The sequence below is a fragment of the Telmatherina bonti genome (assembly GCF_933228915.1).
Source record: "Telmatherina bonti genome assembly, chromosome: 9".
NCBI classification, from domain to species: domain Eukaryota; kingdom Metazoa; phylum Chordata; class Actinopteri; order Atheriniformes; family Telmatherinidae; genus Telmatherina; species Telmatherina bonti.
The window spans coordinates 6,882,051-6,908,149 of record NC_136627.1 but is presented as its reverse complement, the minus strand read 5'-3'; the positions used below and the strand labels follow the sequence as shown (position 1 = coordinate 6,908,149).

The following is a 26,099-nucleotide window of genomic DNA, read 5'->3' as shown; positions in this document are numbered from 1 at the left end:
GTAACCCTGAAGTGACAAACATGCACGTAAAATACATAACGTCAGACATGAACATGTTAGTGTGTTGGGTCCATTGTTTATGTTTAATATTGCTGCTCCTGCAGAACTGTGACATCACTTAGATGATGTAAAAACACTGGATTGAATGCAATGTGGCGTTTCAGACCGAAACACAATGTGAGTTTCAGATTCAGCATGTCATGATAAAAAGTTATGTGGATCTGAGTTAAAAAACAAAAGATTTCTGCTGATCAGATTTTAAGTGGAAGTACCAGAAAAGGGGTCCCGCGGGACCTGGGTTGCCTTTGACTGCAGCCTGAGACCGTCTTGGGCAGGATTTTTATTTTTTAATTAAACACAGAGCCTGAGTGACTTTCTTTATTTGTCTTTCTTTTTCAGTTTAACCAACACTGGGTACGGTTACATGGTGTTTTTTTTAAATTCGGAATTAATAATTAGGAATTAAATAATTCGAAATTAACTTTTTCTCCTACGAGTTTAAATGAAAATAATAATTCAGAATTAAGGTTTACATGAGACACGTCCTCACTTAGTTCCTCTTTAGAGCGGCGGGTTGGGAAGGGTTCTGATTGGACAGAAGGAGCACGTGACGTATGACGTATACCAGAAATAAACAAAGTTGGATCCCTGCTTCTCGTCTTTTCAGTTGTAACTTGTAAAAACTACATAAAAAGTACAAGTTTCGCCGCTATTTTTATTATAAATGTGAAGTAGCAGCTCAACACCAGCATACTACTTCACTTTCTGCAGCAGCTGAGAAGGAGAAGAAAGAACGACCACCGAACACGGGAGGTAAAACAACGCGCGTCATCGGGACAGGACAAGGTAACGAGCATGCTCAGAACAACCGGAATTAACTTAGAGCGGAATGAAGGTTTACATGACAGAGGAATTAAATAGTTAGGAATTAAAATATGAATAAAGCAGCCACTTACATCAGAATTGAGTTTAATTCAGAATAGAAATTTGCAAAGTTGTTTACGTGGTCATTTTTTATCAGTTTAAAGCAGAATTAACTTTTATTCGGAATTAAACAGGAATTAAATCTCCCATGTAAACACACAGACTGACATCATTTATCAAGATTTTTTCTACCATCTGAGTTTTTGCTCTTCGTTGCTGTTCTCCCCTTTTGAGTTTTTGCGTTTGACCAGTCAGCGTTTGACCAGTTAGCATTTGACCAGTTAGCGTTTGACCAGTTAGCGTTTGACCAGTCAGCGTTTGACCAGTCAGCGTTTGACCAGTCAGCGTTTGACCAGTTAGCGTTTGACCAGTCAGCATTTGACCAGTCAGCGTTTGACCAGTCAGCGTTTGACCAGTTAGCGTTTGACCGGTCAGCGTTTGACCAGTTAGCGTTTGACCAGTTAGCGTTTGACCAGTTAGCGTTTGACCAGTCAGCGTTTGACCAGTTAGCGTTTGACCGGTCAGCGTTTGACCAGTCAGCATTTGACCAGTCAGCGTTTGACCAGTCAGCGTTTGACCAGTCAGCGTTTGACCAGTCAGCGTTTGACCAGTTAGCGTTTGACCGGTCAGCGTTTGACCAGTCAGCGTTTGACCAGTTAGCGTTTGACCAGTCAGCGTTTGACCAGTTAGCGTTTGACCAGTTAGCGTTTGACCAGTTAGCGTTTGACCAGTCAGCGTTTGACCAGTTAGCGTTTGACCGGTCAGCGTTTGACCAGTTAGCGTTTGACCAGTTAGCGTTTGACCAGTTAGCGTTTGACCAGTTAGCGTTTGACCGGTCAGCGTTTGACCAGTTAGCGTTTGACCAGTTAGCGTTTGACCAGTCAGCGTTTGACCAGTTAGCGTTTGACCGGTCAGCGTTTGACCAGTCAGCGTTTGACCAGTCAGCGTTTGACCAGTCAGCGTTTGACCAGTTAGCGTTTGACCAGTTAGCGTTTGACCAGTCAGCGTTTGACCAGTCAGCGTTTGACCAGTCAGCGTAGCTTCAGCTCTGAAACGTTTGTCATCTAAAGTTATTGACAGATGTAAAATTAATTTGAAAGTGAAACCAAGTCGTCATCCTGGAGTTTAAAGACCTCCGTCATGGAGTCATGGAATCTGTTCAGGGAAACGCTCACAGCTGCAAGCTTATCCTCAATAATCTGCTCGTTGGGATGGACGTGGAGCCTGATTGGCGTGTGTGTGTGTGTGTGTGTGTGTGTGTGATCAGAGGTGATCCCCCCCCCCCCCCCCCCCCCCCCCCTCGCCTCCCTCCTCATTGCTGAGCTGGAAGCCCTCGTGGATTAAGAGGTTTGTAGGATGAAGTTTCTCATTGTGTGTCTGGGCTGCCGTCCTCGCCCTCCTCCTGTTGGAAGTGTTAAATATTCACCGGAGAGCTTCATTCTGAATTCAGAGTAATTCTCTTCAGCCTGACGTTCCCTGATGGCTTTAAACACACAGCCTCTTCCTCCCCCTCTTCTTCTGCATATATACAAATTAAGTATTTGCATCTTCTTTTACGCTGGCTTAGCTGCTTGCTTGTGGTGTGTGTGTGTGTGTGTGTGCGTGTGTGTGTGTCTTCTGTCTGCTCAGATTTCTATTTGTTTATCCCTTTTTCCATCAGTCCGTTTTTACTAACAAGCTTCTGCTTGCAGTGTTCGTCCTCCTCCTCTCCTCTGCTCGGCCGCGGAGGTGCTCGCTGTTTGTTAGGCTGTCTGTGGCGGCAGCAGCAGGCAGTGGGCTGAATAATGAGATTATACCTCCGCCGGTGGGAGGGAGGCAGCGAGGAGAGACACGTTGAACCCCATCACTGTCAGCGTTCACCAGAAAGAGGTTTTACTGCAGGAATCGGTGTGGCAAGGCCTCACTCACATGTTCAACTGCTTATAGGAGCACACTCAGATAGCATTATGTAGAGAATGACATGTTAACACACACACACACACACAGAGCAGAGAACAGGAGGATGAAGTTGAATGGACTCATCACTCCTCGCTGCTGCCACCACTGAGGCTCATTTTTTGCTGCTGAATAGAGACGAGGAATCTGTTACCATCAGGAATAACCGGACAGAAGAGAAGACAAAATGTCTCCCGAGCTGTCCTCCAGTGTCCTCCCCTTCCCGCTGAAACGATAAAAGCATTTTTAATCTATTTCTTTCCTGCTTTAACCCCTGAGAAGGTAATAAAGAAAAGAAAAAAAAGGTCCCTGCAGGGAGGAGGAGGAGCTACTGGTGGTAATTCAGCCATCATTAGCCGAGGTGCTGAAATGTTTTTCCTGCTCGGACAGCCGTCCTGCCTCTGTTTGTTCCCTTCACAGCTCCCAGCAATCATCACCCCTCTCCAGTTCTCCACACGGCGAGCCGTTCAGGGCAGGAAGCATGACCCGGACCGGTCGCAGTGTGTGTGAACACACTACCCAGAAGTCATTTATCTCTGACTTTGTGGGTTTTTCTTTTATTACACGGAGAACATGAAGCCGTCTTCCAGAACTTCCTGAACCTGATGCCGGTTTCAGGAAAGTTTTCCATTCATGATGAACGTAAAAGGAAACCAGGCTCATATTTTCTGATTACATTTAGATAATTAGATTAATTTTACACAGCAGAAACCATCATTATACAACAGAAGTCCATACGGAGAGATCCGAAATGAAATGTTTAATGTAAACTCCTGAAGCAGGTTATTAATAATTCCACTGTCCCATCAGCGTTTGTTTAGTTTGTTGTTGATTTAAAACATTAAATCATCTCCTTTCTATTCTTTATTTAGGTTTCCATTGTGGTCCAAAAGGAGAAATGTAATTTATTTTTATTACCCTTTTGTTGGACAAAGACCAACATATAAAGTGTTACATAATTATGAAAAATAAAAATTAAATTAAATTAAATTAAATTAAATTAAATTAAATTAAATTAAAATAAAGTGAAATAAAATAAAGTGAAATAAAATAAATTAAAATAAAATAAAATAAAATAAAATAAAATAAAATAAAATGAAATGAAATGAAATGAAATGAAATGAAATGAAATGAAATAAAATAGTGACTGATTCACTGTTTCACCTTGACTTAAAGATGATCCATTTTTCTGACAACGTTTGAAGAATTTCCATATATTTTTATGAAAAACTGATGGTTCTGTTTGAAACTCTAAATATGAGAGATGTGAGGAAACATTATCGTCTTTACAGCAACTTCAACACTCCTCTCCTCTCCTCTCCTCTCCTCTCCTCTCCTCTCCTCTCCTCTCCTCTCCTCTCTTTAAGGCTGCGATGGGAAGAGGGAGCGATTAAAGCAGTCAGCGAGCAGATTAGCATGTCAAAAGGCCTGAATCAATACCCCAGCTCTCTACCAACACAAGCCTGCAGCGCTCCCACCCCCCTCCGTCTCTCTAACCATCCCTGCCATTCCCCATTCCTCTGGCTCTTTCCCTTCTTCTCCCTCCATTTTCTCCTGCACACTCTCTCTCTCTCCTCGCTTTCTTTAATGTTTTCCTCCGCGCTCCCTCAGCTGGCAGATGGACGGAGAAAAGAGGCAGGGTTTGTAAAGAGAGATGGACGGATCTATAGGCAGAGAAAGACGGGTAGAGAGGGAGAAGTGGACGGCCATCAAGTGGGCATGGGTGGACTGTTGAGTGGAGTGGGAGGTTATGAAAGAGAAAGAGGGCCCCTGCCACCTTCTTTGTGCAGAGAGAGACAGAACAGATCTCTGTGGCCAAGAGGAGCAGAGGAGAAGGAGGAAAAGAGACAAAAAAACATGGAGATAAGTGAAGTGGAAAGAGATTTAGTTCCAGTCTGGCAACTGTGCTTTTTCTGCACTTCATCCATTGGTTCACCATGGCACGGAAAGCCTTTGATCTGAGGAAATATGCTGCTGATTGCAGGGACGCTGTGTGTGTGTGTGTGTGTGTGTGAGCTATTATCTGTCTTGATATTTATTCTGTGCATCTGTCTCGACAGGCATATCGCAGGCTGTATCATAAACTTGTATTAACGCTCAAATCTGCTGGTGCGATCTGAGATGGACGCCCAGCTCTCCCTCCATACCTGACAATGGGAAGCTGATTGCAAACACCTTGAAAGTGTTTTATCTGCCTCTGCCTCTTTCTCCTGCTGATTTCTATCTTAAGATCCCTCAGTCCTGCCGAGCAAATAGTAGGTGGTCTTTTCTTCTCCATCGTCGTCATCCTTTTTCTCTGGGGGCACAGAGTTCAGTGGATAAATCAAAGGCTGCTCCGTAGCAATCAGTTAGGGGGTTATGACAAAAAGCCTTGGAGTGAAGGGCCGCTGTGTAATCTGATGGGCCCTGAGACTGGACGCAGCGCCCATTTTAATGAGCTAAGATCTCCCTTTTCTAATCACAGTGGTGGAGGAAACGGAACACTGCTTCATTCTCCCTGAACACACACACATTAAAATGTGCGATGTGAGTGTGAGAGGATGTGCAGGTTGTTGGATTAAATGTGTTAAAGCATCAACGCTGAGAGCTATGAGGAGTTTTCCAGCCAATAAATTTAAAACTTCTTCATTACATATATATGAAATAAGTCCAGGACACTTCAAAGACCCAACAACTCTGCAGCATATCAGCTGTTATCAGTAATACCAAACCAGGTGGGATTTATGAGGAGATTTTACACAATACACATGTAGTGTCTGACAGAAATGTCTGCTTTGTAGGAGAAACAAAAGCAAGTGAATGACATGAAGAGACATAAAAAACATCTGAGATGGAAGGATGGAGGAGGGACACAGGAGCATGTATAAAGTGATAAATGAAGGAAAAAGAGTGAGAGAATTAGATGGATGGATGAGGAAATGGAGAATGGATGAAGGTTGGAGATAAAGGACAGATAAAAGATGGAGAGAAGTATGGATGAATTAGGATTAAGGTTGGAGGGATGAATGAGTGAAGGATGTGTGATGGATGGATGATGGATGGATGGATGATGGATGGATGGAAGGATGATAAATGGATGGATGGATGATAAATGGATGGATGGATGGGTGGATGAATTGATAGATGGATGGATAGATAAATGGATGGATGGATGGATGATAAATGGATGGATGGATGGATGATAAATGGATGGATGGATGGATGGATGGATGCATGGATGGATGGATGGATGGTTGGATGGAAGGATGATAAATGGATGGATGGATGATAAATGGATGGATGGATGGATGGATGCATGGATGGATGGATGAATGGATGATAAATGGATGGATGGATGGATGGATGGATGCATGGATGGATGGATTGACGGACGGATGGATGGATGGATGGATGGATGGATGGATGGATGGATGGATAAATGGATGGATGGATGGATGATAAATGGATGGATGGATGGATGGATGGATGGATGGATGCATGGATGGATGGATGGATGATGGATGGATGGATGGATGGATGGATGCATGGATGGATGGATGGATGGATGCATGGATGGATGGATGATGGATGGATGCATGGATGGATGGATGGATGGATGCATGGATGGATGGATGATGGATGGATGATGGATGGATGGATGGATGCATGGATGGATGGATGGATGCATGGATGGATGGATGATGGATGGATGGATGGATGCATGGATGGATGGATGATGGATGGATGCATGGATGGATGGATGGATGGATGGATGGATGGATGCATGGATGGATGGATGATGGATGGATGGATGGATGGATGGATGGATGGATGGATGGATGGATGGATGGATGCATGGATGGATGCATGGATGGATGCATGGATGGATGGATGCATGGATGGATGGATGGATGGATGGATGGATGGATGCATGGATGGATGGATGGATGGATGCATGGATGGATGGATGGATGGATGGATGCATGGATGGATGGATGATGGATGGATGATGGATGGATGGATGGATGGTTGGATGGATGGATGGATGGATGGATGGATGGATGCATGGATGGATGGATGATGGATGGATGGATGGATGGTTGGATGATAAATGGATGGATGAGAGAATAACTGGACGTAGAAAGATGACAGGAATCAAATCAGTTTCCGTTCAACAGAAGTGAATTGCGACGCTGCCGGCTTTCCGTCTTCATTGGATAAAATCTTGGTACTGATGAGTGCGCCTCCCTGACAACGTCTCCAATCCAAACTAACTGGCTGCTGGAAGCAGCTCGGGGTGCTGACCTGGTGCAGTCAGCATATTTCCCAAAACATCAAACCCCTGACAAGAAACAGTCATGTGACACTTCTGTTGCCATCTTACTTAATCTCTACCACACACACTGATCCTTGGCCTCAGCCCAGAATGTTAAGATCAAGTGTCTGAGCTCCTGCTGCGATGCGTATGAACAGCAAAAGACAAACTTGTATGTGTATCAAACACACTGTGGGCATACATGTGAGGTGCAACCTCTCTGTGGGAGAGCTGAAATGTAATTTAGGGATGTGGAGGCCTCGCGGAGCAGGGAGACTCTGCAGATAGCCAGCCTGAGGCAGAGGTGTGTCAGTGCCAGGGCATGTCTCGAGGATTAGAATCCTTGATCCTTCCTGATCCGTAACTGGCTGTCAAATACTGCTAGAAGGAAAAGAAAAAAAGGGATGCATTTCCTTGAAGTTTCACAATACAGTGGTTAGAGGACGAGGAAAGGATGGGAGAGAAAACAGGGAAAGACAGAAACAGTCTGTAATAATGGAAAGTGGAGTGATTACTGCCCTGTAGGTAAGAAGGACGACTGGGAAAAGCTGAAGGAGGTATTTTAGACAGACAATGGGTGCGGTTACATGATTTTTTTAAAATTCGGAATTAAATAATTCAGAATTAAATAATTTAGAATTAAAAAATTTGGAATTAACATATTCTCCTACGTGTTTACATGAAAATAAATAATTCCGAATGAAGGTTTACACGAAACACGTCCTCGTTTAATTCCTCTTTAGAGCGGCGGGTTGGGAAGGGTTCTGATTGGACAGCGGGTCCACGTGACGTATGACGTATACTGGAAACAAACAAAGTTGGATCCCTGCTACTCATTGTTTCAGTCGTAACTTGTAAAAACTACATAATAAGTATCAGTTTTTTAATAATAAATGTGAAGTAGCAACTCAACACGAGCATACTACTTCACTTTTTGAAGAAACTGAGAAGGAGAAGAAAGATAGACCACCGAACACGGGAGGTAAAACAACCTTGGGACAGGACAAGGTAACGAGCATGCTCAGAACGACCGGAATTAACTTAGAGCGGAATGAAGGTTTACATGACAGAGGAATTAAATAGTTCGGAATAAAAATGCGAATAAACCAGCCGCTTACATCGGAATTAGGTTTAATTCTGAATAGAAATTTGCATTAATAATTAAGTGTGGTTATTTTTCATTAGTTTAAAGCAGAATTAACTTTTGTTCGGAATTAAACAGGAAATAAAACTCTCATGTAAACGTAGCCGTGTAAACGTGCAAGTGGCCACATTTACACGGGAGTTTCAGGTCACATTCACATCCGCCTTTCTGATTCAAGTCCTAGTCCGTTCGATCAGAAAGTCTGCATCGGTTGGGGAAATGTGAATTCACCTAACAAATTTTGATACAGATAAAAAAAGCGGACTTGATCCACCTACAAATGCAGGTATCGGTCCTTCAAGCGGACCATGTACAGGAAGTGGACTATAAAAAAAGTTACTTCCTGCATGTGGCATAGCATTGCATTGTGGATAAATACATAGCGATGGCGTTAGGAATCCTCTGCCTCGTCTGGTGTTCATACTGCGTCCATTGTTGCAGTGTATTTCTGCAGTATACTTGCATAAGACACAATAAAAACCCAAAACAGCCATAGTTTGGTCTCCATGTTTAACTCACAAGTGGATGAAATGGAGTTTTCTTCTTGATGTGGGTCTTGTTCTTTCTTTTGCTAAATACCAGTGCAGCGCTACCTTTGGTGAGAATGGGGATATATTATCCTAATGGTTTGTGTTCAGTAGTCTATCTTTCTTCTCAGCTGCTAAAAAACTGTGAAGCTATATACTTGTGTCAAGCTGGTGCTTCATAATTATAATCAAAATGGCAGTAAAATTGGTACTACAAGCAGGAAGCAAACTTTTTTCATTTCCAGTTGATGTCAAGACGTCACGCCTGCCCCCTGTCCAACCCGCTAAAGTGGAATTAAATAAGGACATGCTCCCATGCAACCCTCCATTCAGAATTATTATTTCCATGTAAACTTGGAGAATAGTGTTAATTTGGCATTATTTAATTCTAAATGATTAACATCATGTACTAACCCCGCCCACTTCAAATTTCCAACCAGTCACATGATTGTTCTCTGACGCCAAAAAATCCTGCCCTGGTGAAATGCAGAGAACAAGCTTCAAGAAATCCCAAACCATGGCAACATTTTGTTGACACAGTCTCTGAGGAAGATCAAAGTTCTGTGAGTACGTAACAACCTTCACCTGACGTCTTTCAGCCGACAGCCTGTTTTCTCGGTGACTGTAGTCTTTACTGACCCTTTAAAGCCTCCATTGAGATGGAAGCCAAGGCAGCTGAGCGCTGACGCTGCTGTGAGAAAGTCTGGCTGAGCCTCTCTGGCTTTGGGTTTTTGCAGATCAGAGGTTATGAGCACATTCTTGGCAGCTTCGTGATGCATTGCCGCTTGACTCACTGACAACACTGCCAAGTGTAGAGTATCACCTTATGTGGTGAAAGAAGTCGTGCAGATGAGGAGAGATAACAGAAAATATGAAAGAAGATTCCAGGAGATCCATAAGACCAGATGAATGTGGCCCCCTGCCAGCGGTGCCCACGCGCTCGCTACGAACCGTCCTCATACTGGCCTCTCATCGTCTTCACCGTTCCTGCATGTCTGTCCTCACATCAAAGCTAAAGGCTAAAACACATTAGCAGAGTGACTCTGTCTAAGCAGCAGCCATTGACCCTGGGGTCCTGTTACATACCCTGCCCCCCCCCCAGATCCCCCTGCAAGGCCAGGTTCAACAAGCCTGGGGTTAGGGAGGGCAGCACATGCACATGTGCACGACTATCTTAGGAATGTACATGCACATCATGCAGAGCCGTGCCACGCTAATGGAAATGCCACTATTTTAAATCGAGCTTTGGGACTATTTTCTTATCTGTATGTGTGTGTGTGTGTGTGTGTGTGTGTGAGTGTGGTGACTTCAGCGACTGTAATGACTTGGATCGAGTTATGAGCAAAAAAAAAAAAAAAGCTTGGGGAAAGTGGTCTGAAGGACACCTGGCAGGGGTCAAAGGTTACAGCACTGACACGAGCTGCTGACCCGAGGAAGGTTTTATGTACCTGAGAGAAAACACACACACTCACACTCCAACTGCATATAAATGCTCACAGCGCAGAGACACAATGGTAGTAGCATGTACTCAGGAACACACACACACACACACACATGCACAATAGAAGGTGTTTTGAGGCCCCAGACAGGCTGTCGTCTGGGAGCTGCATGTAGATTACCTAAACAAACAACCTAAAAATAACCAAGTGGACCCTTCCCAACCCCTCCTCGCTTCCACCAAACTGCTTTCAGGAGGAGAAAAGCTGCTCTGGAGGCTGCAGACAGCGCCGTAACTAACCTGTGGATGTGTGTAGCTGTAGCGCTGACAGACATGTGTGTTGTGTACTGTAGGCCACGCGTGTGAGATGCGGTCCTGGTCCGACTCGCTCCAGCAGCTGGAGCCGGATTAGCTCAGGTCTCGGCTCGGTCCAGAGGTTTACATGAGGTGAATGTGTCATGATGACATCACTCTTATCCTCCAAGTAGTTAATCATCATTTCTCTTTTCTTGACTAAATCAAATCTGTCGGAAGGAATCAGATTTAGTGTTTGATTTGTTTTAATCTGGATGTTTTATGTAAATATTGCTGTTTATGTGTGTATTTGTGACGATGTAACAGGTGAGCTTACAGACCTCCATATGTTTTTTATATATATGTGTATATATATATATATATATATATATATATATATATATATATATATATATATATATATATATATATATATATATATATATATATATATATTGCTATTTGTGTTCGGTGGTGTGAACTGAATTATATGTCATGGTTTTTCTCCAGTATCATAGTATTTAGCTGTATTTATTTTCCCATACATGAGTGGGTGTTATCCACATTTTCCACTGATTGAGAGTAAACAGTACAGCCGTATGTTGGCTAAGAATAACTTACTCCATTGTTAGGGGAACTGTACTTTGTAAAAGAAAAAAAAACAAATAAAAAATGTTAGTATGCATAGTCTCTTAAACATAACCCTGAATTCATCTTAACCCACAGAACTTAGTGTGTATTTTGTCTGGGTGTTGGTTACTTCCATCCACCGTAGGTCGTCTAGAACAACGGTTCTCGACCTTTTTGCAACAACCTTGTAAAATATTTTTTCAGCCAATTATCCCCTAACCAGTGCAAAGTACTTTTGGTTCAGAAAAAACACGAAATGCAGCATTTTATCATTTGTGTTTGGCCTTTTAAACTTTAAATGTGATTTCCACATCTTTACTATACGCTTCAACCAGGACACCATTGTTTTTTGTTGTCAAGGCGACAGTGGCGTTCAATTCACATCGGAATGGGGGATTTTGGGAGGAATGAAATAGTGTAAACCTAAATATCAATTCAGTTTATGAATGTACACTTACATTTATTGGAATATATTAGATATTTATATGATATTACATTTATATTATTTTATTTAAGGATGTTTTAAAGGAAAAACTTTTTTTAAAAAAAGGTCATGTAAGCCCTGGAATGCCTTGAAGTACCCCAAGGGGTACGCGTACCCCCATTTGAGAAACAGTGGTCTAGAAAACACATCTACAAGTGGCGTCTGGCCTGAAGATGCTTCAGCATTTTCAGTTTTACCAGACGATGTGGACAATCTTTTCATACAGCCTCGTATTTCCAAAGTACAGAAACTAAAAGCAGTCGTGTGTGAAATATTTTAAACATCAGCAGCTGCGTTTCCATGATAGTTTTTCACAAAGTTAAAGCAAAATTACTAAAATCTCAACAAAGCACAGCTGAGATTTTCACGTGTTCCCACTGAATGGTGTTTATAAGCCGTAATTCTGGTTAAATCTCATCCTGCGAGACTCCACTTTGAGGAGGATGGAGATACAAAACGTTTTACATTCTGGAGCAGCTGTTTTTGTTGCCGGTGCTGCTGATGCTGCTGTCCACATTAGAGACAAAAGACGTCATCCAGAAGCAGAAATAACCTGGTCATGTGACCCGTTTGTAACATCTGGTGATGTGTAAATGGATACACGTGTAAATTACGATACACTTCTCTGTCAACATGGCTGAAAAACCACCTCATGAGTGTAAAAACCTTTGAGTTATATTTATTTTAAATGTTTGCGGTGTTTTCGCAGCTGTTATCTTGAGATAACGTGCCTCCCATCTGGCTATCGTATGATAAAGGATTCCTTATTTATAAAAAAAAAAAATGATAAAGAAACGTGTCTTTATTTGGTAAACTTTTCACATGAAAATTGATGAAGCAAACAATTAATCCGTATCAAAAATAAAAGTTCCAGGCATGGCCGTTCCATGCTTCCGTACAACGCTGTGTTTTGTGGCAAAGGGGATACTTGCTTCTGTTGCTCTGATGACAGCTGTGGCTCCGCAGCATCGTCAGTAAAAAGCTGAGTTCATGTCAGACCGTTTAAAACCAGAAATACCTCCAGACGACAGGTATGACAACAGGTCTGAACATTTTCACTGCTCGCCATCTCCAGTAACACACTGAACACACACTTCCTGCTGCCTCACAGTCATAACAGCTGTTTTAACCTGTTTGTGGTTTAAGACAAACACATATAACCACAACAAAAAACCAGTTGGAATATGAGCTGGTTCCACCCAGCACTTATGGTTTTATAAAATATGTCTTCATAGTGTTGAACAATGAGTCTGCAGTGACAACAACAAAGATCTGATCGACAAACAACCTGGTAATGACGCCATTAAGCTCCACCTGAATGAAATCATATCTATTTAAAAGCTAGATATGATCAGGAGCTTCTCCACCATGACTCAACATACCAGTCGTTTTCTTTTACACCATATAGTCTCCTGGTCGTCATAGTGATGTGATTTTGTCCTCAGCCAATGGAAGACCAGATTTTAGCTCCTTGTCTGGTGATAAGTTTCCATCATCCTTAAAAACTAAAGCAACTGATTGTAAAATTAGTTTCTTTTTTAAGAAATGGGGCCATGTTCATGTCCAGAAGCACTTTTCCTGACCCCCGCTGTGACGACTGTGTGGAAGGACCTTCAGCTTCTCCACATCTCTGTAAACAGCATCCGTTCTGGGATGTGACCAAAGCTAGAAGAACGACTGATGGGGAAGAAAGCTGCTGTTTGTTGCAGCAACATGATGGAAGAAGATTCATGTTTCAGTTATCAGAATACTTCATGCTGAAGAGTAAACGTGAGCGTCGGTCCTGTCTGCAGTAACACACACTAAATGAGTTGTTGCAGTGATTTGTTATGTAGCGACACATGGTTTACCATGTTTACAGGTTTCATACGAGGCCCTGCTTCCCTATCGCTTCCTCTTCCTCTTCACCTATTCTTAGTGTGTGTTTGTGTTCTCCTCACACATCCTCCCTCTTCCTGGTCTATTCTCCTCCACCAGCAGAATAATTGTTTTGCGGCATGTGTGTGTGTGTGTGTGTGTGTGTGTGTGTGTGAGCCAGTCTGCACCCAAACACAACAGCATTAGCATACTCCTGAGCTCCCGTGTATCTGCCTGTTTTTATATCACAATAGCACCGAAATGAAGCTTTTTCCATTGTAAACAATGTCAGGAAAGTGTGTTACACTTTCCTACACACACACACACACACACACATGCAGACACACACATCCAACATGAGACTGCAGCCTCTGTGGAATTAGAGGAAATTGTGTTGAGACAATACCATGACTGAAGAGTGTTTACCTCCACTGTCCCAGCCGTCCCATGATGCCCTGCTTTCAGAGCGTCTCTTCAGTGTGTGTGTGTGTGTGTGTGTGTGGTTTAGTTTGCGTGTGTGCAGCTCAGAGGGCTTTTGAAGGGCTTTATGTAGGTACCTGTGTGTGTGCAGGTGCAGAGGCTTGTGTAAAGAGAACATTTCTGTCCTGTTTGCACTGAATGCTGGTCGTTAGCACTGGCTGTGTGGCCGGATGAGTCGCAGCTCTGGGTGGTGCCACCTTGTAGGACTTTGGTGGAAAAGCGGGATCTTAGTGGCAAAGTTTTACAGCAAATAAAGATGGTTCTTTCTGTTCTAACTCCCCTTTCTTCAGCGTTCTGTTTGTTTCCTGACATTCACCTTCACAAGCGTGTCCGATTCTCTTTTTTCCTTGAAGGAGTGGTCCTGTACGTTCTGGAGTAGCTGGGTGGAATACTTTAGATTTCTGTGATATAACCATTGTGCTAATATTCCTTCTTAAGGCCAGGCTGAATGAATTAGGGAGGAAGTTGAGGCCGACGTGCAATAAGAACACCGAGAACTTGGTCCTCAGGAAGTCTTCTGAACAATATTTCACGTTTTTTTCACATCAGCAGGCCGAACAGTAACAATACAGGTGGCACCACAATGTGCTTTTAGCAAAAAATGGCTCCATATTTCAGGAGGAAATGGTTTGCTAGTCCTGCATATGAACACGTTTCATGTTTGTTATGCAAACCTGAGTCCAAACGGGTTTGGAAGCTGTGTAAAGCTCTTAAAATCCATGTTTTATTCCCTGCAGAACATATCAGATGTTCTGCCTGACGGCTTAAAGGTCACCAGGATCAGCTTGACCCACTTTTTCCCTCACAGAGATTCCTCCTGATTCTCTGAACCTTAGACATAATATTCGCTGTAGACGGTAACGTCTTCACAATTTCACTCTAAGGAATATTGTTCTGAAACTGTTGCACATATTTAAGGAAGTTTCTTGAAGGTGGGACGTCATGGTAACACATTTTCTTGGTAGGATTATTGTCAGAGAAATGATCAAGATTTATATGATGATCAGAATTAATTTCACAAACTGTCTTGTCTGCAACATGGAGCTGAAACAAAGCAACACAAACAGCAACACAAGCAGACGATGTGTAACTTCATGCCTTCTTTATGATGAAGTAATCGTAGAGTTAAATCTTTTAATTCATTGTCAGATTGAGTTATTGTGACGTCACAAGTTGCAGATGAACCGCTGGCCATCTTCTGAGAGACTCTGCCTCTCTGAAATGCTCCTTTTATTAACCTGGTTAGTTAACCACCAGTTGTTTCTGGCTTGTGAAAATGACTTTTCCAGCCTTTTGTTGATCATCTTCCAACTGTTTATAGATGTGTTGCCGCCATCAAAGTCCAAATAAAATCATATTTTCCGTGAAACTGTAACCTGTCTCAGTTTCAGCCTCTAATATTTAGTTTATGTTCCATAAGGAACAGAATATGGGTTGATGGGGTTTATAAATCACCACATTCTGAGTTTATTTATGCCTTTTGCAGCATCTTACCGGTTATGGAATTGAGGTTGTAAGAGGTGTGAAATGTTTGTTCACATTCACAGTCCGTTTGCTCGGAAAGTCGCTTCGTTTGGGAAAATATGAAGATGCCAAACAAAGTCTGAATTAGATCAGAGAAGCAGACTTAGTCCGCCTACAAACGCAGGACTCGGTTTCAGAAAGCAGACTACAATAAAGTTACTTTGCATGTGGCGTAGCGTTGCATTGTGGGTAAATCCATAGTGATGGTGTTAGGAGTCCTCTGCCTCGTCTGGTGTTCATACTGCGTCCATTGTTGCAGTGGATTTCTGCAGGATACTTGCATAAGACACAATAACAACCCAAAACAGCCATAGTTTGGTCTCCGTGTTAAACTTGCGAATGAAAGAAACTGAGTTTTCTTCTTCACGTTGGTCTTGTCCTCTCCTTTGCTAAATACTAGTGCAGCGCCACCATTGGTGGGAATGGGGATATATGATGATATATGATTCTAATGGTTTGTCTGGTTTGACCAAAGAGCAGCGTTCCTAAGGATCAGGATTAGATTAGAGTTCCTAATCGGACCAGGTCTAGCAGAATTCACCCGTGCGTGTAGAAAAGTCAGCATGAAAGAACCATTTGTGGTATAAATGTTTGTATTTGGGGTCAGACTGCTGATCTTAGGCTCTAAATTAGTTGTAGCTTCCATTTGCAGATGAGTTTAGTTGACCTGAGGCTGGTGCTCCTGTGTAACTTACGGACATCTTAACGAGGGCAGCATCGGGTGGGTCCTTGTTGATGGATTATGATGCTTAATATACAGTTATAAATCATCTGACGTTGACAGACAAAGTGCTGCCAACGCTGGCCTCCCCCCGGCAGCAGAGGCTGCAGGCAAAGCGGCAGTGATTGTCAGCGAGGTTAGCCGTCGTGTTGCTCGGGTTGTTAGCCTTGTTGACTTTTGTTTAAATCCTTCATTAACACCAGTGAACATGTCATCCCAGATGTGACCAGCCGACTTTTGGTTTTGCATGTTAAAGGAAGGCAGAACCTTTTTCCCCCGCAGCCAGGTCAAGGTCAAGATGTGTCGAGCGCATGTCATCAATCATGGTGATCAGTTTCGGTGGCCGTGTGTCCCTCATCCATCACGCTGATGTGCATCGCCGGCCGTGTGGCTCCGTGAGGCTCTTCGGGCCGGAGGTAATTAATAACCCGAGTGATGGAATTAATGAGTTAACCTGCTCCACTCTCCTGCTGTTCCTGCGACAGACGCTGATGCTAAGCAGCTAGTTATGCTCCGCTCATATCAGGTGTATTGATGTGGAAACCGCGCATGAATACGTGCACTTTGTGTCTGTAGAAGTCTCACCTGAGCCGCATTCCTCAGGGAGAAAATGAGCCGGAAAGCACACAAAGGCAGGCTGAATGGCGATGGCTGGTTCCTTAAGGTTCAGGAGAAGGAGAGGCTCTCCTTGCCCTCGGGCCTGAAAGCCGATCGCTTGGCTTTTTGAAAGAGCTGCTTTGTGAAGACGCCTCTGACTGCTCTTCTGAAGAGCGCTCAACTGTCTGTTTTGACTAAAAAAGAGGCTCTGAGTTTTCATCGCTTAAAGAAGATAAAGTGCAGCCTTGAAAAGGGGGGAAATGCTGCAGTTTGAACGCAGTTTTTCTGATGACGGCGCTCTTGTCCTGTCGGGGCAGGCTTATTGTGTGCCGTGCGCTGGCTCTTACATTCCCAGCTTTATGGATGCCTTTTGTGGAGCAGATCTGCTCTCCTGCTTTCAGTCTCTGGTGTGTTGGATACTCTGTAGGCTGCAGGATGGCTCGCCTCCTGCATGAGGGTCTCAGAAGGTGGGCTGCAGTGGGAGGTTGTGTGGGTTGATGTGGTTTTATTCGGCGTGTGGCACTCAGAGGAAACCATCGCCGGGTTTTAGCAGCCGCCATCATTTCATTATCTCTCGATGGCTGCATCCATGGCTGTCCTTAACAGAAGTTCTCATCTCCCCCTCCCCTCACACACTGCAACAAATCCATTCCCCATCACACTGACAAAACTACTCATTAACTCCCCCCACCCACGCTGCACCCCCCCACATGAACGTGCTTCAACTCACAGACAACAGAGATGGGGATGGGCAGGGAAGGCCTGACAAAAGGGAAGAAAGACTGAGGCCAGAAAGGAGGATTGAATGAGTGAAAGAGCTGCAGGGAGAGAATGGGGGAAGAATGCGATGTCCCGGCCTGTGAGGGATTCCACTTTTTTTTTCTTTTCCAGAATAGAACAGTAAGTCACCAGCCTCTTTGTCTGGCTTTGATCTGTCGGCTCGGGGATTTGGCACCTGACAAACCCGTCTCTGTCTGAAAGGAGGCCTGCCGAGAGAAAGCCAAGGCGAGTGGGCCGAAGAGATGGAGGGCAGAGGGAGGAAAATATGAAACAAACAGGAGAGTGATGGAGGCGAAAAGAGGAAACGATGTAAAGAAAACAAAAAGACGGTTCGACTTTGGAGGCTATAAGAGGATACGATGTGGTCTTCTCAGCTCACATCCTATAAACACCACACACACATGTCAGAGTGTGTGTGTGAAGGTTTGCCCCGACGGAGATTCCTCTCAGAAACCAACGTCTGCTGGACCACCCACCGCTGTGGTCTCGTCCCTCACACACTCCTTCACACTCCTAATAGAAAGCAAATTCCCAGCTTTCCCCCCAGCAGTAAACAAAGCCTCGCATGCTGACATCACATTTTCAGACAGATGCTTCCAAACCCAGAGTTTCAGACAGATGAAGGGATGTGTGCAGCAAACGCCGAGACGTGCGGGACAGCGGCGAAGACTCTGAGGTCCGGCCGGGACCGCTTAATAACTGACGAGCAGAAAAACTCATCACAGTTTGAGGTGTTCTGCTCTGAGCCGGTGGACTTTAAAGGCGCTCGGGCTTAAAGGATGTGAAGCGTGGGACTCAATTAACTCTGCCTGCAGCTTTTAGCATCTCAAACAGCTGGTTGACCCCGCTGTCCTCTCCGGTCCTCTTCCTGGTCACTGCACATGTACGAAGCCTTGCAGGAACTTTCTGCTTGGTCACCTGAGGTCATCACAACCTCCACAACAATTACAGCAATCCCAAAAGTCTTTCTCTCTGCAGGGATGAGCCTGATTGATTTAAAGATAGAGTGATAACACAAAGCACCTCCCGACTAATCTCCCTTCTATGTTTTTTGTCACTGTGAAGAAAAGAAACGGAGGCTTCTTGAACCCCTGCAGGCTACAGTCAATGAGGTACTTAGCTTAGCGTTAGCGACCGAAGCGGCAGGATTTAGCCCTGATTGATTAAGCCAAGATGGACAAAGAATGACTCAGCAGGTAGCAGCTAGACCGGCTCACTTAGCGTCATGCCATGCTAATCCATCTGCGGCCAGAGCCTGACTTTATTGCATGTGCAATCGAGGGATTTTCCAGAGTTTCAGAGGGTTTGTGGGTTTCCTCCGCTCTCCGTATGTGTGAGCATGTTGGTGTGTTCTTCTCTGTGCTGTGGTGAACACATGTGGGACTGTTTCCAGAATCCTCTGAAGGATTTATGAGTGTGAAACCTTTCACATCAGTGTGTGTGCAACCCCTGAAGACTGTAAGTAATCATTTAATCTGTGCTGAATGGGTCTTCATAACCAAACAGCTTTGAGACACACAGTTTCTGGTTAATAAAACACCAATCAGCTGTTCTGCCTTCTTCCCATTCGCTACTGAACACATGGCCGCCTCAGTGACTGACGGCTTATTTGGTCCAATCGGTGTTGCGGCTGTGTGCGGCGCGCCTCTCAGATAATCAGTCTTTTGTCTTCTTCCTCTGGTTCAGCGCTCTGAGGTGAAACCCAACCCTTCCTCGGCTTCCTCTGCCTTTTCACACAGAGGAGAAACTCCTTGAAAGACGAGCCCTCCAATCAAACTGTCGCTCAACAGAAAGGAGAGAACTGTCTCCAAAAGCAAGAAGTGTTACTTGGGTTTCAGACTCAGGTGTGTGTTTGAGTAGGAGAAATCTTGGCGTGCCAGGTGTGGTGGCATTTGTTGGTTAAATGCTCTGAAATGCCGCCACTCGGGTTTCACCAGAGCCGAGCTCCAGCTTGTGAGAAAAGCAGCAGGAAGTTATATGAGCCTTTATTTTGTATTGGCAGAGGAAATATCACCGTCTCCTGTTCTGTGTTTGTTTCTGATATGAAGACACAGTTTTACATCAAAGATGGAATCAGGAGATGTGAAAGCCTCTACTTTGTCCTGTTTGAGCTTCATCTCCTTCATCTGGAAAACAAAGATTATCACAGATTAATGCTGTGATAACATCTCTCCCTAAACCACCAAATTAAATTCATTTGTGCTTCGTCACAGTGGAGATGGGACGAAACAGCTGAAAGAAGTTTAGATGAAATGGCTGAAAGGTTTATCAGCCTTTTTTATTTGAATCTGAGTCTGTTTGCTTGGAAAGTCGCTTCGTTTGGTGAATCTGCCAAATGAATTCTGATTCCGATCTAAGAAGGACTCGGTCCGCCTACAAACGCAGGTCTCAGCCCATTTCAAACGGACCAAATACAGGAAGCGGACCCAAAAAAGGTTACCTCCCGCATTTGGCATAGCATTGCATTGTGGTTGTTAAGGGTCCTCTGCCTCGTCTGGTGTTCATACTGCGTCCATTGGTGCAGTGTATTTCTGCAGGATACTTGCATAAGACAAAGTGAAAAATCCAAAACAGCCATAGTTTTGTCTCCATGTTTCACTTGCAAGTGGAGGAAACTGGGTTTTCTTCTTCATGCGGGTCTTGCTCTCTCTTTTGCTAAATAGTAGCGCAATGCCACCTTTGAATGGGGATATATTATTCTAAAGGTTTGACACGTTTGACCAAAGTGCAGCATGAACATGATCTTGGTCTGAATGGATACACCACCCTACAACTAATTGGACCGAGTCTAGCGGACTATCCTGATGTGAATGCACACTTAGAGTCCAATCTTGGTCCGTTTGGTCAGAAACTTTGGGTTTGCTATAAATACAAAAACAAATTGTGGTTCAGGTCAAAGATGTGGACTCAGTCGACCTGCAGGTCTCGGCTCATTTCAAACGGACCAAAGACAGAAAGGGGACTGCAAAACAAAGTGCATGTGGGTTCATTGCATGGCACTGTGGATGAAAACAACCAAAACGCACACGTGTCTAGAATAGCAAACGGCTCTTGATGGGAGAAGTAGCTTACAGATAAGATGTGGAAGAACGTGGTCGAAGTTCTGACAGAAATCTGATCAATCTAAACTAGGGCTGGGCGATATATCGAATATACTCGATATATCGTTGCTAGTCCTCTGTGCGATATAGAAAATGCCTATATTCGTCATATTCGAGTATCCTGTTGTCATGCAGTTGTTTTTAGCTGTGGGCGGGGTTTCCTCCCTCCTCCTCCTCTCTCCACCGCTTTGCACAGAGAGTTAAAGCAAGCGCACCTCGTTACGTACATAACGTGAGCTACGTGCTACGTCATGAGAGGCAGCGTGTAGCCACTGTTGCCAACTTGGCCACTTTCTGGCTAAATTTGGCGACTTTTTGTGAAAAGCGACTTGCGACAAATCTAGCAACTTTTACTGGAGTTATTGGAGACTTTCCTGGTGTTTTGGCGACTGACTTTAAAGCGCATATTGTAAAGTTATTGTCAGAAGGAGAGTCTCTCCCCGTCCTAAAGCACTCAGTCGCTCCGGCTGCAGCTGCAGCCAGTCAGAGGAGCAGAGAGGACACCTGCACGACTCCACCTACAGTCACAATGAACAGCCAAATCCGCCACTGATCCCGCTCTGGATTACAGAGTGGGACGTAAATTACAAAGTTTTTCACGTCACGCAAAAATAATTAATTCTATTTGATTACATTCACAGCCTCTGTCACTTACTCACCTCATCCATTGTGTGTGTGACACAAGCATATTTATCTAGCTCCTCATGTCTCTAGAAAGTACAGAAAGGAGTGGGGATCAAATCCTGAATTAAAAGCTGGCTGAAGCCGTTTATTGGAGACGATACGAGGACATTCTGCCTGTATTATAAGACTGATTTCTACGCTAAACTCTGCGATAAAACAAAATACACGACAACTCAAAAACGTATCCATAAAGCAAAGCCTTATAATAGTTCATCATTTGAAAAGTCCCCCCCGAGAGCACCTATTTTTATACATTGCATTTATTACATCATGCAAAGTCACTTTATTTTGTTTTAAAATGACGTTTCTGCCACTGCTTTAACTGTTTAATAAATACGGTTTTGATCAGTTTGCTTCGTTACAATTTCATCCTTGAATGCATGAATGTTTAAAATCAGCATATCTTAATGCAGTATGAACAATTATGTTTTTATCTGGACGCAAAATCATCTTACTGATGTGATTTTATGCACCAAAGCATTAATTCAAGGCTGAGGTAAATATTGAGATATATATCGTTTATCGTGACATGCCATAAAAATATCGGGATATTACTAAAAGGTCATATCGCCCAGCCCTAATCTAAACCACTACGATGTGGTGCGGCTCCTGAGTAACTCGTCTTTTTAAATGGTCCGAATCATTTTCCAAGTGCAACGTAGTTTCAGTCTGGATTTACGTTGCGCCTCCCCAGTTGGACTGAGTTTAGCAGACTATCCTGGTGTGAATGTACTCTAAGGGTCTATCAGGTAGACTCCGACTGACTGGGGCAACATTGTTCCAGACCGAGTTTGCGTTCATGCTGCATTTCTCAAAAACTCAAACCTTTTAAATAACACGTTCCACTCCCAGCTGGAGGCTGCGCTGTGAAGGATAAGTTGAGAGAACCAACAAGGAAGAAAACTCGTTCGTCTATTGTTTAATTTAACACAACTTTGGTTGCATCAGGTCTTTACGGTCTTCGGTTGATTAGATTTTTTTCTCAAAGTCTTCCGCGTCTGACTGTAAGCTATTTTTCCCATCAACAGCCACTTATCGTCTCACCCACGCACGTTTTGGTCGTGTTAATCTACAGTACTGTGGGCTGAACCCATAATTAACTTTGCTTTTAGTACTCTTCCTGTATTCGGTCTGCTTGAAATAGACCGAGATCTGCCTTTGTGGGTGTATCGAGTCCGTTTGCTTTTTTATTTAAATCAGAATTTGTTTGCACATTTGCTACTTTTACATAGAAGTTTTTAATTCCTCTTTAATTCCAAATAAAAGTTCATTCCACTTTAAACTGATGAAAAACGACCATGTAAACACTTAATTCCTAACGCAAATTTCTAGTCGGAATTAAACTTAATTCCGATATGTGTCTGGTTTATTCTCATTATAATTCCGAACTATTTAATTCCTCTGTCATGTAAACCTTCATTCCACTCTAAGTTAATTCTGGTCGTTCTGAACATGCTCGTTACCTTGTCCTGTCCTGATGGAGGTGTTGTTTTGCCTCCCGTGTTCGGTGGTCTATCTTCTCCTTCTCAGTTGCTGCAGAAAGTGAAGTAGTATACTGGTGTTGAGCTGCTACTTCACATTTATAATAAAAATAACAGTGAAACTGGTACTTATGTAGTTTTTACAAGTTATGACTGAAAAGACGAGAAGCAGGGAGCGACAATGTTTATTTCCAGTATACGTCATACGTCACATGCACCCTCTGTCCAATCAGAACCCTTCCCAACCCGCCGCTCTAAAGAGGAATTAAGTGAGGACGTGTCTCATGTAAACCTTAATTCTGAACTGTTACTTTATAGACTTGGAGGAGAATACTTTAATTCCGAATGATTTAATTCAGAATTATCTATTACGAAATAAAAGAAACTTTATGTAACCGAACCCATTGACAATGCCCCAAACGAAGCAGACTTTCTGAGCAAACGTAGCACTCGGGTGAAAAAGGCTGGTGTGATTGCATCCTAAATGACTTTTGGATCTTTTTGTGGGGTTCCAGCAGTAATTCAGACAAAGTTCATTTATCCTGGAATATCCAGAATATTTTGGATATATTAGGATATGAAGTGATACTAAATGTGTTGTATTATTTTAGTTTAGTTAGATTCAGTTGATTATTTTACATTTCTCCAGTCAAATGACGATGATATAATAACCATAGGATGTATTCTTAAGGGGTAGCTTATGTTGTTTGGTTTTATCGTACACTGGCTTTGTGTGTGTGTGTGTGTGTGTGTGTGTGTGTGTGTGTGTTTGTGTTGAAAGGCACTTTTAGACAAAACATATTATTATTATTTAAAGCATTTCATGTTTTTGTCAGTGGAGACTATGATCAGTGATTTTGATCAGTCTTTAGCCTGTAAGCTTGTTTTGTTCTGTTACTTTGCTGACGAGCTTTGTTTGATGACTTTAACCCTTTATTGGCCAAATGACGATTTTTGATCACTTAATTTTCTTTCATATTCTCCATGAAACTTTTTTTTTTTTTTTTGTTAATGTAACTACAGAATGGAGGTCTTGGTACATACCATCTAATTTGTAGGTATTTCATGAAGGGTCCTATGAAGGGTTTGGATCCGCCATCATGGACTGATTTCCTGTCAGTTATGAAGCTGATTAAACCAAAAACATCTTGTTTATTTTTGTTAAACCAGCTGATCCTGGTGCTGATGTGAATCATTTCTAACCCAAACCTTTTCCTCTTTCAGCCTGTAAAATCGGATACTACCGCGCTCTGGCCACCGACGGCTCCTGCTCCAAGTGTCCGCTCAACAGTTACTCAGTCAAGGAGGGCTCCACCTCTTGCACCTGCGATAAGGGATACTTCCGCTCTGAAACGGACCCGGCTTCCATGCCCTGCACCCGTGAGTACTTCTGGCACAGCAGCATGTGTGGTTAACTTATCACCAAACTGTGATTCTGCAAACTCATCAAACACACAGCCGATGCTTTAACAGGTGTGTTTTAACTCGGAGCGCTACCTAATGATCAGTCATGGTGACACCGTGGAATTAATGAAGGTATAAACTGTTAATCCCACCTCCAGTCATCCACACACAGCAGATGGGACGGTGATATCTGAGTGTGGAATAATTAACAGGAAGGACCAAACAGAGAGAAAGAGGTTCTAACTCTTCATATCTGAGCCTGATTTTATGGCTTTTAAATAGTTTTAATTGTAAAAATGTTTCCTATTTATCATATCCGTTTTCTACGTACATCAGCTACATGCTCTAGGAATTATTTCTTTACTTAACCAACTTTAAATGACTGGCGACCTGTCCAGGTGTACCTGCCTCTTGCCCAGTGATTGCTGGGAGAGACTCCAGTGTACCTGTGACACCTAATCGGACTAAGCGGTTGAGAATATGAATAAATACATGAATAAATAACCAACTTTATTAACCTTTTGGGCTGAAAATATCGAACAAAAATGATCAAATCTGAACTGAAAATTTATTACAATAAATCTTTAAGCTCCAGAACAAACTGCTTTGGAACTAGAAAAGTAAAATAAAACTTAAAATAAAACTATTTTCTATAAAAAAAACCCAACATGGGTATTTCCTGACCTTGATTTTCAAACGTCGGGTTAAAAACATCGCCGGCGCCATGCTCATCATGCCTCTGATGGATCCAGTTCCTCCACCTCCAGCTTCTGACCCACTTCTCTTTCACGGAACAATGACGTTTATATCCTGTAATTCCCAGATAAACAAACAAACTCGGGAAGTCTAATCTTATGACAGAACTTTTCTCTTCTCTTCTCTTCTCTTCTCTTCTATTCTATTCTATTCTATTCTATTCTATTCTATTCTATTCTATTCTATTCTACTCTATTCTATTCTATTCTCTTCTATTCTATTCTAGTGACTCAGAGGAAAGTTTGACATCTGTTAAGTTGCTTCGCTTGTATTCGGCTTGCTATGCCGTCAGTTTCCGTGACAACGCCTCTGCCTCCATCACCACCATCTCCTTGTAGGACACGACATCACAACCAATCCTCTTTAGTTACACGTTTTAGGAGGGTTTGTAGTTGTCAAACTGATCTGCTTCTTTTTGTTCCATCAAGGTGAACGTGTAACAATTAAACATTTAAACTTGCAGCAACTTTGACTTTAAAATACTAAACAATCTGATTTGCCTCTGACATGTCAGTTTATAACCGCATCACTTTGGCTTTTTATCATCAACCAGCTTCGGTGCGAACGCCGTTTTTTTTCCATCAGAGCAGTTAAACATAAGTTATACCTGGATTTTTCTGTCCAGTCATGTTTGCTGCTGCAGGAGGCCGTGTTACAGCATGTGGCTGTCCCTCCAGCAGCCGGTGATGCTTTGGTCTGTTTACTGCCGGATTTCCTCTCAGCTGAAATCGGTCACTAAATAGTGAAGTCGTCTCACGGCGTCGTTTTCTGCGTCTTAATGGACGAGCTGGGAGGTCATCATCCTCGTCTCGTTAGTCAGAGCAGAATTTCATGATGTCTGCAGCAGCAGCAGCTGTCGGAGCTTATTATTGCTCGGATTTTACAGCAGCTTCGGCCCCTCCGCTGCATCTGAGCATCACACCCACCTTTGACCCAACTCGTCAGCCGCTCAACATTTGATCTTTGAACTTTCACCTCGTCTGTCGACTGCTGTTTTCCTTCCCTACACTTTTTTTTTTCTTTTTGCTAGAGCTCTGTAATTAC

The 26,099-nt window shown here is 43.2% G+C and overlaps 1 protein-coding gene across 1 annotated transcript in view; it reads left to right on the top strand.

The window, feature by feature from the left end:
* The window catches only part of epha4l (eph receptor A4, like), a 65,320-nt gene that overhangs the window by 9,981 nt on the left and 29,240 nt on the right, over positions 1 to 26,099 (top strand). The window contains exon 4 of the mRNA XM_079246397.1: positions 24,120 to 24,275. Coding sequence (XP_079102523.1) covers positions 24,120 to 24,275 — 156 coding nt within the window. The remainder of the gene's footprint in view (positions 1 to 24,119; positions 24,276 to 26,099) is intronic.